We start from the raw sequence: 12171 nt of genomic DNA, 5'->3' as shown, positions 1-12171 counted from the left end.
CTCCCCAATGTTCCCACTGTCCTAAGGCCCTTGTGTAGCACAGAAGGCAGACCTAGGAATCCATTCCATTTCCTGCCATTTCTTTGGAGCTTTTCAGGCTCGAATTAGGTTTGCAGATTGCAAAGCCCACAGTCCAAGAACAGATGATTGCAGCTTGCTTATGTTAAATGACTTGCAGCAATGGATGAAGAAAAAGGATTGTTCTTTACCTTTGTTGTTGCATGCTATCCATTTCACATTACTTGCAAAGCTGACCTCCCTCCCAATAAGATAGGTAAAAACCCGGACCTGTGAAACAAGAATGCAGACAATGGAATTAAACGTTAAAAACCGTAAACACATTATCCTTCTACAACATGGCTATTTCTCCCTGTAAGGCAATGCCACTCCCAATATGGGAACAAGATATTAAGCACTATCCTGGACTGACTTAGAAATTCCTTATCACTAACTTTTTCTCTGGATTTTCATCATCATATGGAAAGGCCAATAGGAAGTCTTCTCAATACATTAAGGGGTCACCTCACTCCCTGTGCTATTTGCACCCTTCCCATTCAGGAAGGAGATGTTGCACGACTGCTCTGCTTGTCCTTCTTGTTCCTGAACTTCCTATCTGTGGCAAAGAGTCATCCAGCAGATTTGTCAAAATCAGTACCTGCAGTTCTGCACACCATCCTTGTGTGGATTGTGCAGGGTTTTGCAGCACTGCAGAATCTGCCTGTGGCTAATACACTGGGTACGTGCTCATCACAAACAGGGATAGGAAAAGTAGTTACTATGAGCAGAGGAGTTATGTGCATCGTCAGCTGAGTGATAGGGACAAATCAGCACAGTTGCCACTGAAAAATAGTTGGCGCGCCGCACACCATGTCTGAAGTGGCTCTCTCTACCCATCTCTCTACCATCTAATCCATCCATCCATTTATTTATTGCATTTCTATACCGCCCAATAGTCAAAGCTATTGCAGGTTGCAGGTTGGTCAGATTGCACAGTAAGCACTCAAGGGCAGGCCATCTCTGCCGGCCCCTATGGAAATATAGTGCTGGTGCAATTCAGATGATCTAAGTGGGAAGCTAAATGAACGGTTAATATTTCGAGCCCCAGCCATACAAAGCTATTTTCAGCAGTAATCCCACCACTGTGGGACCACAGAATTGGTATTTAAACTGAAATCTCCTTGAAACATTAGTGTTAGTCTGTATCATTGGCAGGTGCGATGCTTGAGAGGCATGTTCTCCCTGTATCCAGCACATTGTTGTTGTTGTTGTTTTTACCAAGGACCACAGCCTTGTGGCTATTTTTAGTATATCCCTAGCACTTTGACTCTAGAAACGTCCGCCTTGCCCAGGAAAGGTGTGTCAAGTAAATGTTTGGATGTGCAGGGCAATAAAGGAGATGTGTATGGCCTGTCCTCTATTGGTACACACAATAGATGGGGTTCCTGCTTTTCTGCAACAGATATAGGGCCTCCAGATATATGAATGCCTCACTGTTTGCCTAGCTCCTATCATAACCACACCATCTCAGGCACATCCCTTTTAATTGGCCATCCAGAGCCCTAAAGTGAGAAAACTCCATGCAAAAAGCATCTGTTAAGTTTAAGGGTCCCCATCCAGGGTATCCACACGAAGTCCCTCTTGCACCTCACACACCTTTGCACTAGGCACCCATGTCAAGAAAGCTTAGGTCATACAAATACCCTAGATACTCCCTCACCCCTCTTTTTATCATAGGAGGAAAATGCTCAGTTTCCCAAGGTTTGAAAAAGGATTTCTTTCTAGTAAAAGTTCTGTTTGTGCTACTATGTCCAAAGAGTTCATCTCCCATTGTTAGCTTTCCCCACATAATCCTCACTTCTAGCTCCCCTAGTCTTTCTTCCCCCTCCAGCTCCACTTTCATAATTTTGTACTCAGAACATTAGGGCATCACCAGCCCTTGGTCCCACATCATCACCTTTCTGTACCCTCAACAGAGTGTGCTTTGAGGTCAAGGATACTTAGTGACCCATAATCCATAAGGAGCAGTCCCTGTAATTCTGGTTTTCCAGTCCACAAAATGAACTCCAGAATCACAATGAATCTGTAAGGAAAATTCTTCTTCTATTCTCTTTGCCTTGGAATACATAATATTTACATTTCAATCCCTTCTCTCTTTAATCTTTCCTTTGTTCTCCCCATTAATGCTAATACGGTTTACCCATGTCTCCATGGGTCAGGTTATTTGCATTCAGGTCCTTATCTCCACCCAATTAGAGCCTTTATGTGTCTGTCTATCCCCTTGCACCCTGTCTCCTTATTTGGAGGCAGCCTCTCTTTTCCCTCCCTCTCCAAACAATCACATGCTGCTCTATTCATTTCAGTCCTTCTCTCCATCCCGAGACTCCTCCATAGAGTTAACTAAATAGCTGATGATCCCATTGAATGTTGCCCATGTACATACTTTTCCTATTTTTACAAGAAACTATATTCAGTATCTGGCTCTGGTCTCATTGCAGATTCCTCATCTTAGAGAATCCAGTTTCAGGTCTATTGCTTGTGTTCTCCACCCCCTGCCCCCCCCCCCCGCCACTCCCTCAGGCACCTGATTCCTGGCTCTGTGCAAACACACCTCAGGTGGTACACGTGTATGCTTGTATACAAGAACACATGGTAACAGTTTAGTTTTGCTCTAAAGAATAATTAGGGAAATGTTTATTGATATGGTCTTTTTCTTTTGTGAGGGAGGGAGTTATAAAAGTGAACAAAAGAAAGAAATCTGGGATACAATATGACGTGTTGGTGTCTGTTTAAAACTGCATCATCAAACTATCTTAGTTTTATACTGTGTTTGTACAAAAGACCTTTGAAGGATTAAGGGTGAACCTCCTCTTTTTTCTTCTGCCATATAAAAGCAAATCTAGCGAGATTCTGCTAAAACTCTCTGGGATCACTATCAACCTGACCTGGAGAGAATGCCATCCAAATCCCAAGTATGGCTACTGGATTCTGAGCATTTGCAAGAGCCATCCAACTAATCAACCCAAGGGAAAATTGGTTGGAGCATGATAATCTCCATGCTGTTCAGCATTCTGTCCCTAGTTTTGCAGCTCATGATTCATATTATACCAGTGAGTCTTCTTCACTCTTTTCCATTTGTCACTTTGAAAACTAACCTTATGATCAGGCCAGTTGTATTTTTCAAAGACATATTTGTAATCTTCCATAGCTCCGTCAGTGATCAGCATGATGGCCTGGTTACAAAGGCCCCCTTGACCAGCATCTCTGAACTACAAACAGAATGGAGGCACAGTGATAAATATGTTTAGAGCTCAGCATTTATCTGAGAGGCACAAATGAGGGTTAAATGAGTTTAGTCAGACAGGTACAGGCTTATTAAGTATGTTTGCTAAATTATAGCCTTATCTAAAGGTCCTTAATTAAGGCAAAGTTCCCATCTATCTTAGTGAGAGTTCTGCTCAGAAACGGAAACAAAGCGTCATGATTCAGAATGAGCTAGCAAAGGATCCAGACCAGCGCTTAATTTCTAAAATGAGAGGTGCTGAGATTCAAGCTCTCTTTAAAAACAAAAAAAAGTTTCCCGAAAGCCCTTTCTCCAATCCAAGAAATATGAGGTCTTCATGTGATTACTACTTATGGTGAGAGGAAGGAACTATGTATATGCCAAGAGTCATGCTTCATAATTATTTCATATGACCCATGCATTTGCTTTGGCACAGAAAATAGATCCTGGGACTCAGCCCTGGTAAACTCTGGCTCAAATTAAGTAGTATCAAATTGTTACTAATTTGTTGTGCAAGGTCCACAAGATCTTTCTCAAGGTTGTGCTTCTACTGCAGGGATTTCATACTTGAAGCACTATATTATGTGCCTGCACAACTTAAAGAGACTTCTCCCAAATAGTGCATATATTGTTGCTGTGAATGTCATGTGTGATACATTTTTGCAATAGTTCTGTTGGTTATCCCAATTAGCAATGAGCAACCCTTGCCATGACTACATACCATTTTGTGAACTTCCTTTTTTAAAGTTTTTACATATCATAAATTCAAAATTTGTATATATCATAAACAGTTCTCCAGAGGAAGAACATATCATACATATCATAAATACCGAAATGTTTACATATCACGAGTGGTTCTCTGGAGAAAGAACAGGATAGATATACCTGACCTCTAACCATTTTCCCAACAGGAAGAATAGGAACAATAACCCTGCTGAAACCAAAGAATGTTTAAATCTGAGGAAGAAGAATGCTCACCTCACAACACCCCTCCCCCATCAACCACTGGAACATTAATGGGTTTGCACTAATGGGAGTTTAATGGGTTTGCACTGATTTTCATATTGGGGAGGCAGACATTTTACTGATAATAAATTCAGTGAAAGAAGTTGGACTTTCCAAAAATAAAAATAGGGCTTTTGCCTAGCCAAATTTGAGGAATGTGTTGCTTTTGCATGAATTTACAGCTTTCTTGTACCATCATCATTATCAACTCTACATGGTTTGGTTTGAGTTTTGGGTTTTTTTGTCTTCATAGCTTCCCAGTAGTTCAATTGTGCTGAATGGTACTGATGAAATATAATGCCCCTGGCTTATCTATTCCTAGCTGAAACAGCACTTGCTAGGGCTACATATCATCTGATGGTGCAGATAGGTCATATTATACTGGTGCAAAGCAGAGCAATTCCAAGTTAACTTATTCCATTCACTCAACTTGAGGCCAAGGTTTCGGGCTTTATCTGTGTGAGTGTCAAGGAATAGATTCAATTTAATTATGTCATTTTAGGTCTTCGCATTAAAAGGCTCCCATTCTTGCTCGTTCTGAAGCCTCCCTTTTAACCCATTTCACCTCTCCTGTCATTTGGAAAGCAGACACAATCAATCATGTTATACTCATAAACCATGGAAAAACCGACATAATGCTGAAATATGAAGGACAAAGTTCTGATTAAATGCAATACCTAACTCAACAGTATCACCACTGAGAAAACAGAGTTCTGGATGAGTCAAGACCCTGATCTATTGGGTCACTCCTTCTCACAGAAGCTTAGCTACATAGTTTACTTCTTGACTCCACAAGCCAGATCCATATAACCCATCTTTCTTTGTTGTAATGACATCACCTCTTCACTGCTATCTTGAGTCAAACACTTAATATATATGTGTAAATAAATCAACGTTCCTAAAATAACAATGTCCAAACATGTCACTGTCATCCTCTCTGTAGCAATTTCAGCCAACATGCTAATCAGAAGCTTTTGGTACTGTCACAAACTGTTTTTGTCACTGGTATCTACAGCATTTCCTTCCTTCTCCTCCAGTGGGTTTCTATAATCACCACAGTGCTGCAGAATACAGAAGGAAGAAAGCATACATTAAAAAAAAATCCTAGGCCCACAAAATTTCTTACCTCCCTTAGGATTTTGAAGGCTTCTGTCAGGGCTTTGTTCACTGTCCCAACCCCTTTTGCTTGTAACTCACCCACCAGCTGTTTGAAGTGCTGAGCAAAGACAACAAGAACGACATTCTCATAGCACCAAATGGGAACATGAGGCAGAGAATAATGCAGGGATGACAACGCACTGGAAAAACTCTCCAAAGGTCTGTGTGCATTAACATGGAGCTCCTGCACAAGTAGGTTTCCCCATTGACTTCAGCACTGGGACAGCTCCATGCTTAGAAGTGGAAAAGTGATCCTACCCCCATTTCTGAAGATAGCAAGAAACTTTTGTCTTTCCCACCACCTTTTTAAATCAAGTTTTATTTATTTATTTACTTACTTATTTTTATTTTGAGTTTCAACAAAACAAAACAAACACACACATACCAAAATAAAAAAGTGAAAATATAACATACTCTATAGTCCTCAGTTTCAAATATTGCAACTTTGGGGGGTGGAGGGGATAGATTACACATAAACTTCAGTAAAAGCAGACCAGATATCCAAATATGTCCATTCACAAGTGATGCCTATGTACCACTTTCAAATGTTGCTAGTGTTAAGTCTTCAATCCATTGCATTATAGGCAATACGCTTTTATCCTTCCAGTATTGTAGTATCAGCCTTTTAGCAGCCTTTCCCATCACTAGACCTGTTTGTTTTTATGCCTCGAGAATTATTGTCAGTTTTTAACTATTTTATCATAATAGGGTTGTACTGTTGATTTATTTGTATTTGTATTATTGGTATTTGTAAACTGCTCTGTACCCTAGCTTTGGAGGAATGGTGGGATACAAGAGCTGTGAATAATATTAATAATAGTAAAAATAATTCAAACATTGCTTTTAATACATCTGATTTTGAAATGCACTATCATGTCTATCAAAGAGCAACAGAACTAACATGGCACACCTAAGACAATAGTCTTCAGCTTTTTCAGATCTGGAAGTCATTCTCAACCCCAATCTGCAAGATGGACATTCATTTGCTTTTAGGTCATGAGTCCCTATATGCCAGGATGCAATAAAGATGTCCCTTCAAGTTTAGTACTTACTTCTCTGTTATCTCTGTCAGCTTGAACCAGGATCTCCTTAAAACAGGATTCAATGTAATGAACATAATCATTGTACTGTAAAGACAAAAGGGGAAAAATGTGGCTACTATCAAAGGAACTTTTTAAAAGAGCTATAAAAACATTAGCAGATATTGTCATGAATAAAGAACAGCCTCTACAGCTGCACAATGTCATCATGACTTTGAGAGCACAGTGCATATTTTAAAATGCAGGATTCTACAAAATACCCTCCCATGCTTTGGGGAAATAAATCTAGACATGGATGCATACTAAGTATTTTTTCCACTAAAATTCCAGCAGTATGCAGTGGCAACAAAAAGTAATTTAAGACCTGGATAACCCTAGCTGTCAATGTCCCATTCCCTTCCCTAAGTAAGTGCCAGACTTTAATTTCATAAAAAAAAGAAAGTAGATCTTGATTTGTCCCTCCCCCCCCACCGCTATGCACGCCCCCTGGCTGAACCAGGCAGCCTTGTTTACTTCTGAAAATATTCTGAGCGGACATTCTCTTCCTGAACTCGTGCTGGCCCACATGTTATTGGTAATAATACGATTTCATTGTGATCATATTTTGTAAGCTGCATTGAGAGCCTCTTGAGGCTATAAAGTGGGATATAAGTATGCTGGATAAATCCATAAACAAACATTGTGACAATGGTATAATCATGTTACCTAGTCCCATCATTTTAATTATTTGACAATCAAGTATGGAGTTGGAAACAAAGGTACTAATAGTTAATGGCTCTTCTAGTCTTATTGTTGTAGATAGAATACTCGGGCCACCCAACTCTTTCATGTAGGAACTAAAGCTGTTGGCTTCTGCCTGCTTGCTTGCATAAAGATCAGTGACATCCCTAAACTGAAGAGAGAACAAGACAATTCCCGGATTTGGACACAGAGATAATTTGCTGCAGACAGCTTTGTACCAAAGCAAACTATTTATGTAGCAAAAACAGATAGTTCTGAAAAGTGGCTCACTTGAGGACAGAGGCTGAGCAAGAAAGCAAAGGATAGCATCAGCCAGAGTACTGACTATCCAAAGGGTTAAAAATACATGCTAAGCAGTAGGTTTCAGAAGCACAAGCTATAAGCTAGTGAAGAAATTCTAACAACATGGCCCTTAGCTCTTTCCAATCCACAGAGAGTGGATGTGTTTTGCTATAGCAGCTGATGAAGTGCTTGCATTAACTCCCCAACAAAGCCTGCAACTCGGGTTTATTGCTTTCACCCTTTGACACTCTCAGGCACAGCCAGCTGGCCTTAATGCTAGGTAACTGAGCAGTTTCCAAATGCACTAGATTGCAACCCACATCATGCTCAGCCAGCATGGTCAAACAGCACTCTGTCTGTCCAACAGATCTAGAAGGGAAGGTTGGGGAAGGTTGCCCTAGGGTGTTCTTCGGGGAGCACTGCTTTTACTGCAGCAGCGAAAAGTTGGGAGCTTTGTACCACTGCCCTGGTGAATGCATTTCTGCTGCTCAGAACAGCAGGAGACAAAGAATGAAGGAGGGCCTGATGGAAGGGTCAGGCAAATGATCCAATGCCTGCAGGGCTGCAGACAGGTGAGGGTGTGAATAAGGAGGCCAGTATGCTCAGGGGAATAGGAGAAATGATGAGGTGGCAAGCAAGTCACCACACACCTGTCGGGAGTATTTATTTACTTATTTATTTGGTGCCATCCATGTGCATGGTGATTTACAGAGTACAAGAGGACAGGCCTCCGCCTTGAGTCATTTAGAATCTAAAACTCAATCCGGGGAAACAATAGAGAAAGAGAAGGGAAGCAGAGGCAAGGGAATGAATATGCAATTACTTCAATTACACATGCTCAGGCCAGGTTACAGTGAAAGGCTAGACATTATTTAATGGCACAAAGCCAGGCAGGGGGGAGAACTGTTCAGTGTGCCAGGCTTTAGCCAGCCCAGCTATTCTTGGACATCCCCACCTGTCCAGTTCCAGATGTTTCTCTTTCCCCTCCCCATCCCTGAATGATGAGTTAGTCACTTTGTCCATTTGTATTCATATGTTACTTTTTTGGAAGGTGGGGGATGCAAGGGTTCTCTTGCCTTTTAATCCCATGAAAATTGCTCTTGAGAGTAAATAGCCTGTCCAAGCCTGTTCAAAGTCTTAATCTGATAGCAAGGACTATTTTTAGCAGCTGCCATCAGTTCCTGGTTCAGATAACCAAAGACAGAGATGCCTTGGGGTAAATACTCCAAAGTAATTTCTGTCTGAAACAAGCACAAGCCAAGGGAAGGATGTTGTCAAGACCAGATACAGCGCTGTCTTCCGGAGTTCTGCGGGTATCTGGGCATAAGGCCCTTCCCAAGAAAATGTGAAGCCAAGCCACTACTTTAGTCTCTTTCATAAAGCAAAAGGGCAATGTTAAATTACATCTGCTCATTTTTTTGTTAAGTGAAAGCATCCTGCCATGGACTTCCCTAGATCAGCCTTCCTCAACCTGGGTCCTCCAGATATGTTAGACTACAAACCCCAAAATTCCCCAGCCAGACGGGGATTCAGTCCACAGGATGGACTGAACAGCTCATGCTGTGCATGAATTACACAGAAAGGTCAAGGGGCTATTTCTCCAGTGACTTGTAACCAATCAGTGGATGGAGGCTTTAAGAAGGCAGATTGGAGGTCAGAGGTAAGGGGCAGCTACCAAGCCAAAGCTCTTGAGCAGATTCACTAAACATTTAGTGCTGACTCTGAGGGAGAGGATGTTTGCAATGAGGAAAGGTATGTTACACTCACAGCAATGATATTGACAAAATCATTTTCTCCCAGAGTGTCCAAAATGGTGGTGATGGTGTGTTTGGCAATGGTCATTCGCAAACCCTTCATGCTCCCACTGATGTCCACCACAATTACAATATCTTTTGGTGATGTAGCTGCCTGGATGTACCTTGACAGGAACAGAAAAAGAAAGCAGTAAGGATAAAATAAATGGGCAAGTGGGGAAAAGGGAAGGCTCTGGCCATATCATGGAACACCGAACTAGGCTGAAAACTGATGAATACCTGATCTAAACATACAGTACAGTCAAGAGAAGCTATATATTCTTTTCTCATTTGACTTAACAATCCAAGGATGCAGCTGCCAAAACATAACTGAAGCTGTGCTGCTAACAGGCTGAAATCTGATATACGCTACCCTGGAAGCAGTCCCACTGAATTCAGTGTGGCTGCCTTCTGAGTAGACATAAATAGGATTGTACTTTTATTAGAATTTCTCTACTTCTCCAAGGAAACAGAAACTGAGAGCGCTGCAGAGTTTAGCTAATGTGAAATAAGGAATCATAAATCTTGACTAACTGAAAGATGAGATCTACTTTTAACAATTCTTGTCTTGTCAAGATGAAGAAATAATGTTTAAATGCTTTTACAGCCTTGACAATTCATGTCCCCTTCTCATATTACATGGAGGGCATGGCTCCTTCTTGCTGCCAATGCTAATGCAAGAAGCCCTGGTCCATGTGGGAGGAGCTCATACAATGGCCCCTCCAAATACCAGCATTACTCCTCATGAAACACCAGCCACTATAAAGCATTTTGTTATTATACATTTTTCCCAGGATAATTTGTATTCCCCCAACTTTGTAGTAAGCAATTATTCTTTTATTTCTGGTTTCTGCAAGAAAGGTGACGAAAACAGACATCAGGGGAGTGAAGGACCACCTGGTAAGGAAAGGCTAAAGCATTTGGGCAAGTCCAGTTATGATCCCCTGATCTGTAAAGAAGAAGAGGAACTAAACAGATTGAAGCTAACATGTTTAGCAAGGATTTCAGCAGCCAAAGTAACTTTTTCCCCAGAATTCCTCTTTTTATTTATCTGTTTGCCATTATTAATGGATTATAGGGAGGTGAAAAACTGGCAAAACTGATGGATAATTTCATCTGGAAACATAAATGGCAAAGAACAGAAGTCCATACTATGCAGCTCCTTTACATAACAGAGGTTTAGTGGTCCCTAATATATTTTCAGGCTTCTCAGTTATCTTGGATGGCTATGTGGTTCTCTGGGGATATTAATGCCATTGGGCTAAATCCAATGTTATGCAATGGACGTCCTCTCACGCAACAGGAGTTTTCCTTCCCCCCCTCCACCCTGCAGTCCCTGCATGCCCTGCCCCCGCAACCTTCTTCCGCAGGTTCCCAACCCCTGGAGCAGATTTGGGGCATATGTGGGAGGCTGCAGGGGTGAGGGGAAATTCGATCTACCTGCAGTGACCACTCCATGTGCGCGTGCATGCATGCATGTGTGTGTGTGTGTGCGTGCACCTGTGTGTATGTGCATGCATGTATATAATACACACACACACTTACTTTGAAGGGTAAGGAGCAATTTTAGCATTATCCTTAGAGACAGTGACATGAAGAAGGGGAGAATAAAATAGAATGGCATTGTCAGGGTGGAAACTGAGCCCATAGAACCCCACAGCAGTTCTGATTCTGAGGAGGAACAGCAATCCATGGGAGAGGAGCCAGCTCATCCCTCACAGGCACAGCAGCTGGCAGAGATTCCTCCTGCCGGCATTCCTGAGATAGATAGTGACCCTGGCAGTGAGAAAGTGCGGGAGAGGGGCTTGCTAGATGCTTGATGCAGACACAGGGAGCGACGAGCAATGGAAAGCGCAGAAAGGAGACGTAGTGCCCGTCTGGCACGCTAGCAACGGGTGCGTCCCGTGGACCCAAGGGAAAGGGGGAGGAACTCTCCCTAGCCCATAAGTTCAAGGTCTGCAAGTGATTCTCCTTCAAACGGGGACCAACTGCCTAACCTGGAGCATAGGCTACTCTGCTGTTCATTGCTTAGTTGCTAGTGATTAGCATCTGAAAGAGTCATTAAGTTGTAAAAGGATTAAAGCCTTGAAAAGAATCCTTTTGTCTGTGTCTTGAGTTGGCTATTGGAGTAGACTGAAAGAGGCCGCTAGGGCGCTCCTGACAGGCATGTTCCTTGAAAGTATTAGGACATGACTCAAATAGAAGTGAACAGTTGGAAGGGAGAACGATCTTAATGCAATTTGTTAAGATGGTAACTTTAGCTCCCTAAGCACTTAAACCCTGCATGCTCAAGAACAGCTAATGAGGAGAATTAACTACATTGTCCACTGAAAGATGCATGGCAAGGCTTGTACATTCACCGTTCAGAATTCCTTAAATCACATTCAAGGATGGCAAGAGGCCAATGGGTAAGTTAAACATCTACAGAATACTACAGGACAAGGTTAAGCCAAAATTTACAGAATAAGGAAGAATCAACATTTAAAAACCGAACACAAGAGTATGACATCTTTTCAAAATCTCTCACCAGCCTCGATTTCTGCAGTCGAAAGAGAGGACTCCATTTTCGTCAGGTGTCCATTTGATCCCTGAAGGAACACCAAAAGAATTTTGCTATGGGTCTGTTGCACACAGCAAAACAACAAGCCCTACTGTTGAGTCATCAGAATTGGGGGCCTTGCCCAGGAGCTTCCACAGCATTAAAATATCACTATAGTTCCTTATTCTCAATATCCTTTTTGAGATGGAGCAACTGGAACTGTTCACAATATCCCTTGGTTTGTTTTCAGTCTTTGTTTCAGTCATTCCTAATGTTGAATGTGTCTTTCTTTAGCACACTGGCATTCTTAGTGCCACTAGCATCTCAATATCT

At 41.8% G+C, this 12171-nt stretch overlaps 1 protein-coding gene across 1 annotated transcript in view; it reads right to left on the bottom strand.

The window, feature by feature from the left end:
* CACNA2D4 (calcium voltage-gated channel auxiliary subunit alpha2delta 4) overlaps positions 1 to 12171 on the bottom strand; it is a 204852-nt gene that overhangs the window by 162360 nt on the left and 30321 nt on the right. The window contains exons 7-12 of the mRNA XM_084809309.1: positions 11827 to 11887; positions 9274 to 9424; positions 6496 to 6570; positions 5412 to 5501; positions 3153 to 3266; positions 210 to 288 (exon numbers count right to left, since the gene is read on the bottom strand). Of these exons, the coding sequence (XP_084665435.1) occupies positions 210 to 288; positions 3153 to 3266; positions 5412 to 5501; positions 6496 to 6570; positions 9274 to 9424; positions 11827 to 11887 (570 nt within the window). The remainder of the gene's footprint in view (positions 1 to 209; positions 289 to 3152; positions 3267 to 5411; positions 5502 to 6495; positions 6571 to 9273; positions 9425 to 11826; positions 11888 to 12171) is intronic.

This window comes from Heloderma suspectum, chromosome 7 (assembly GCF_057233095.1).
Source record: "Heloderma suspectum isolate Gila_16-S chromosome 7, 16-S_ref, whole genome shotgun sequence".
In the NCBI taxonomy this organism is placed as follows: Eukaryota; Metazoa; Chordata; class Lepidosauria; order Squamata; family Helodermatidae; genus Heloderma; species Heloderma suspectum.
Note: the sequence above shows the minus strand (reverse complement) of the source record. Positions and strands in the feature narration are given on the sequence as shown.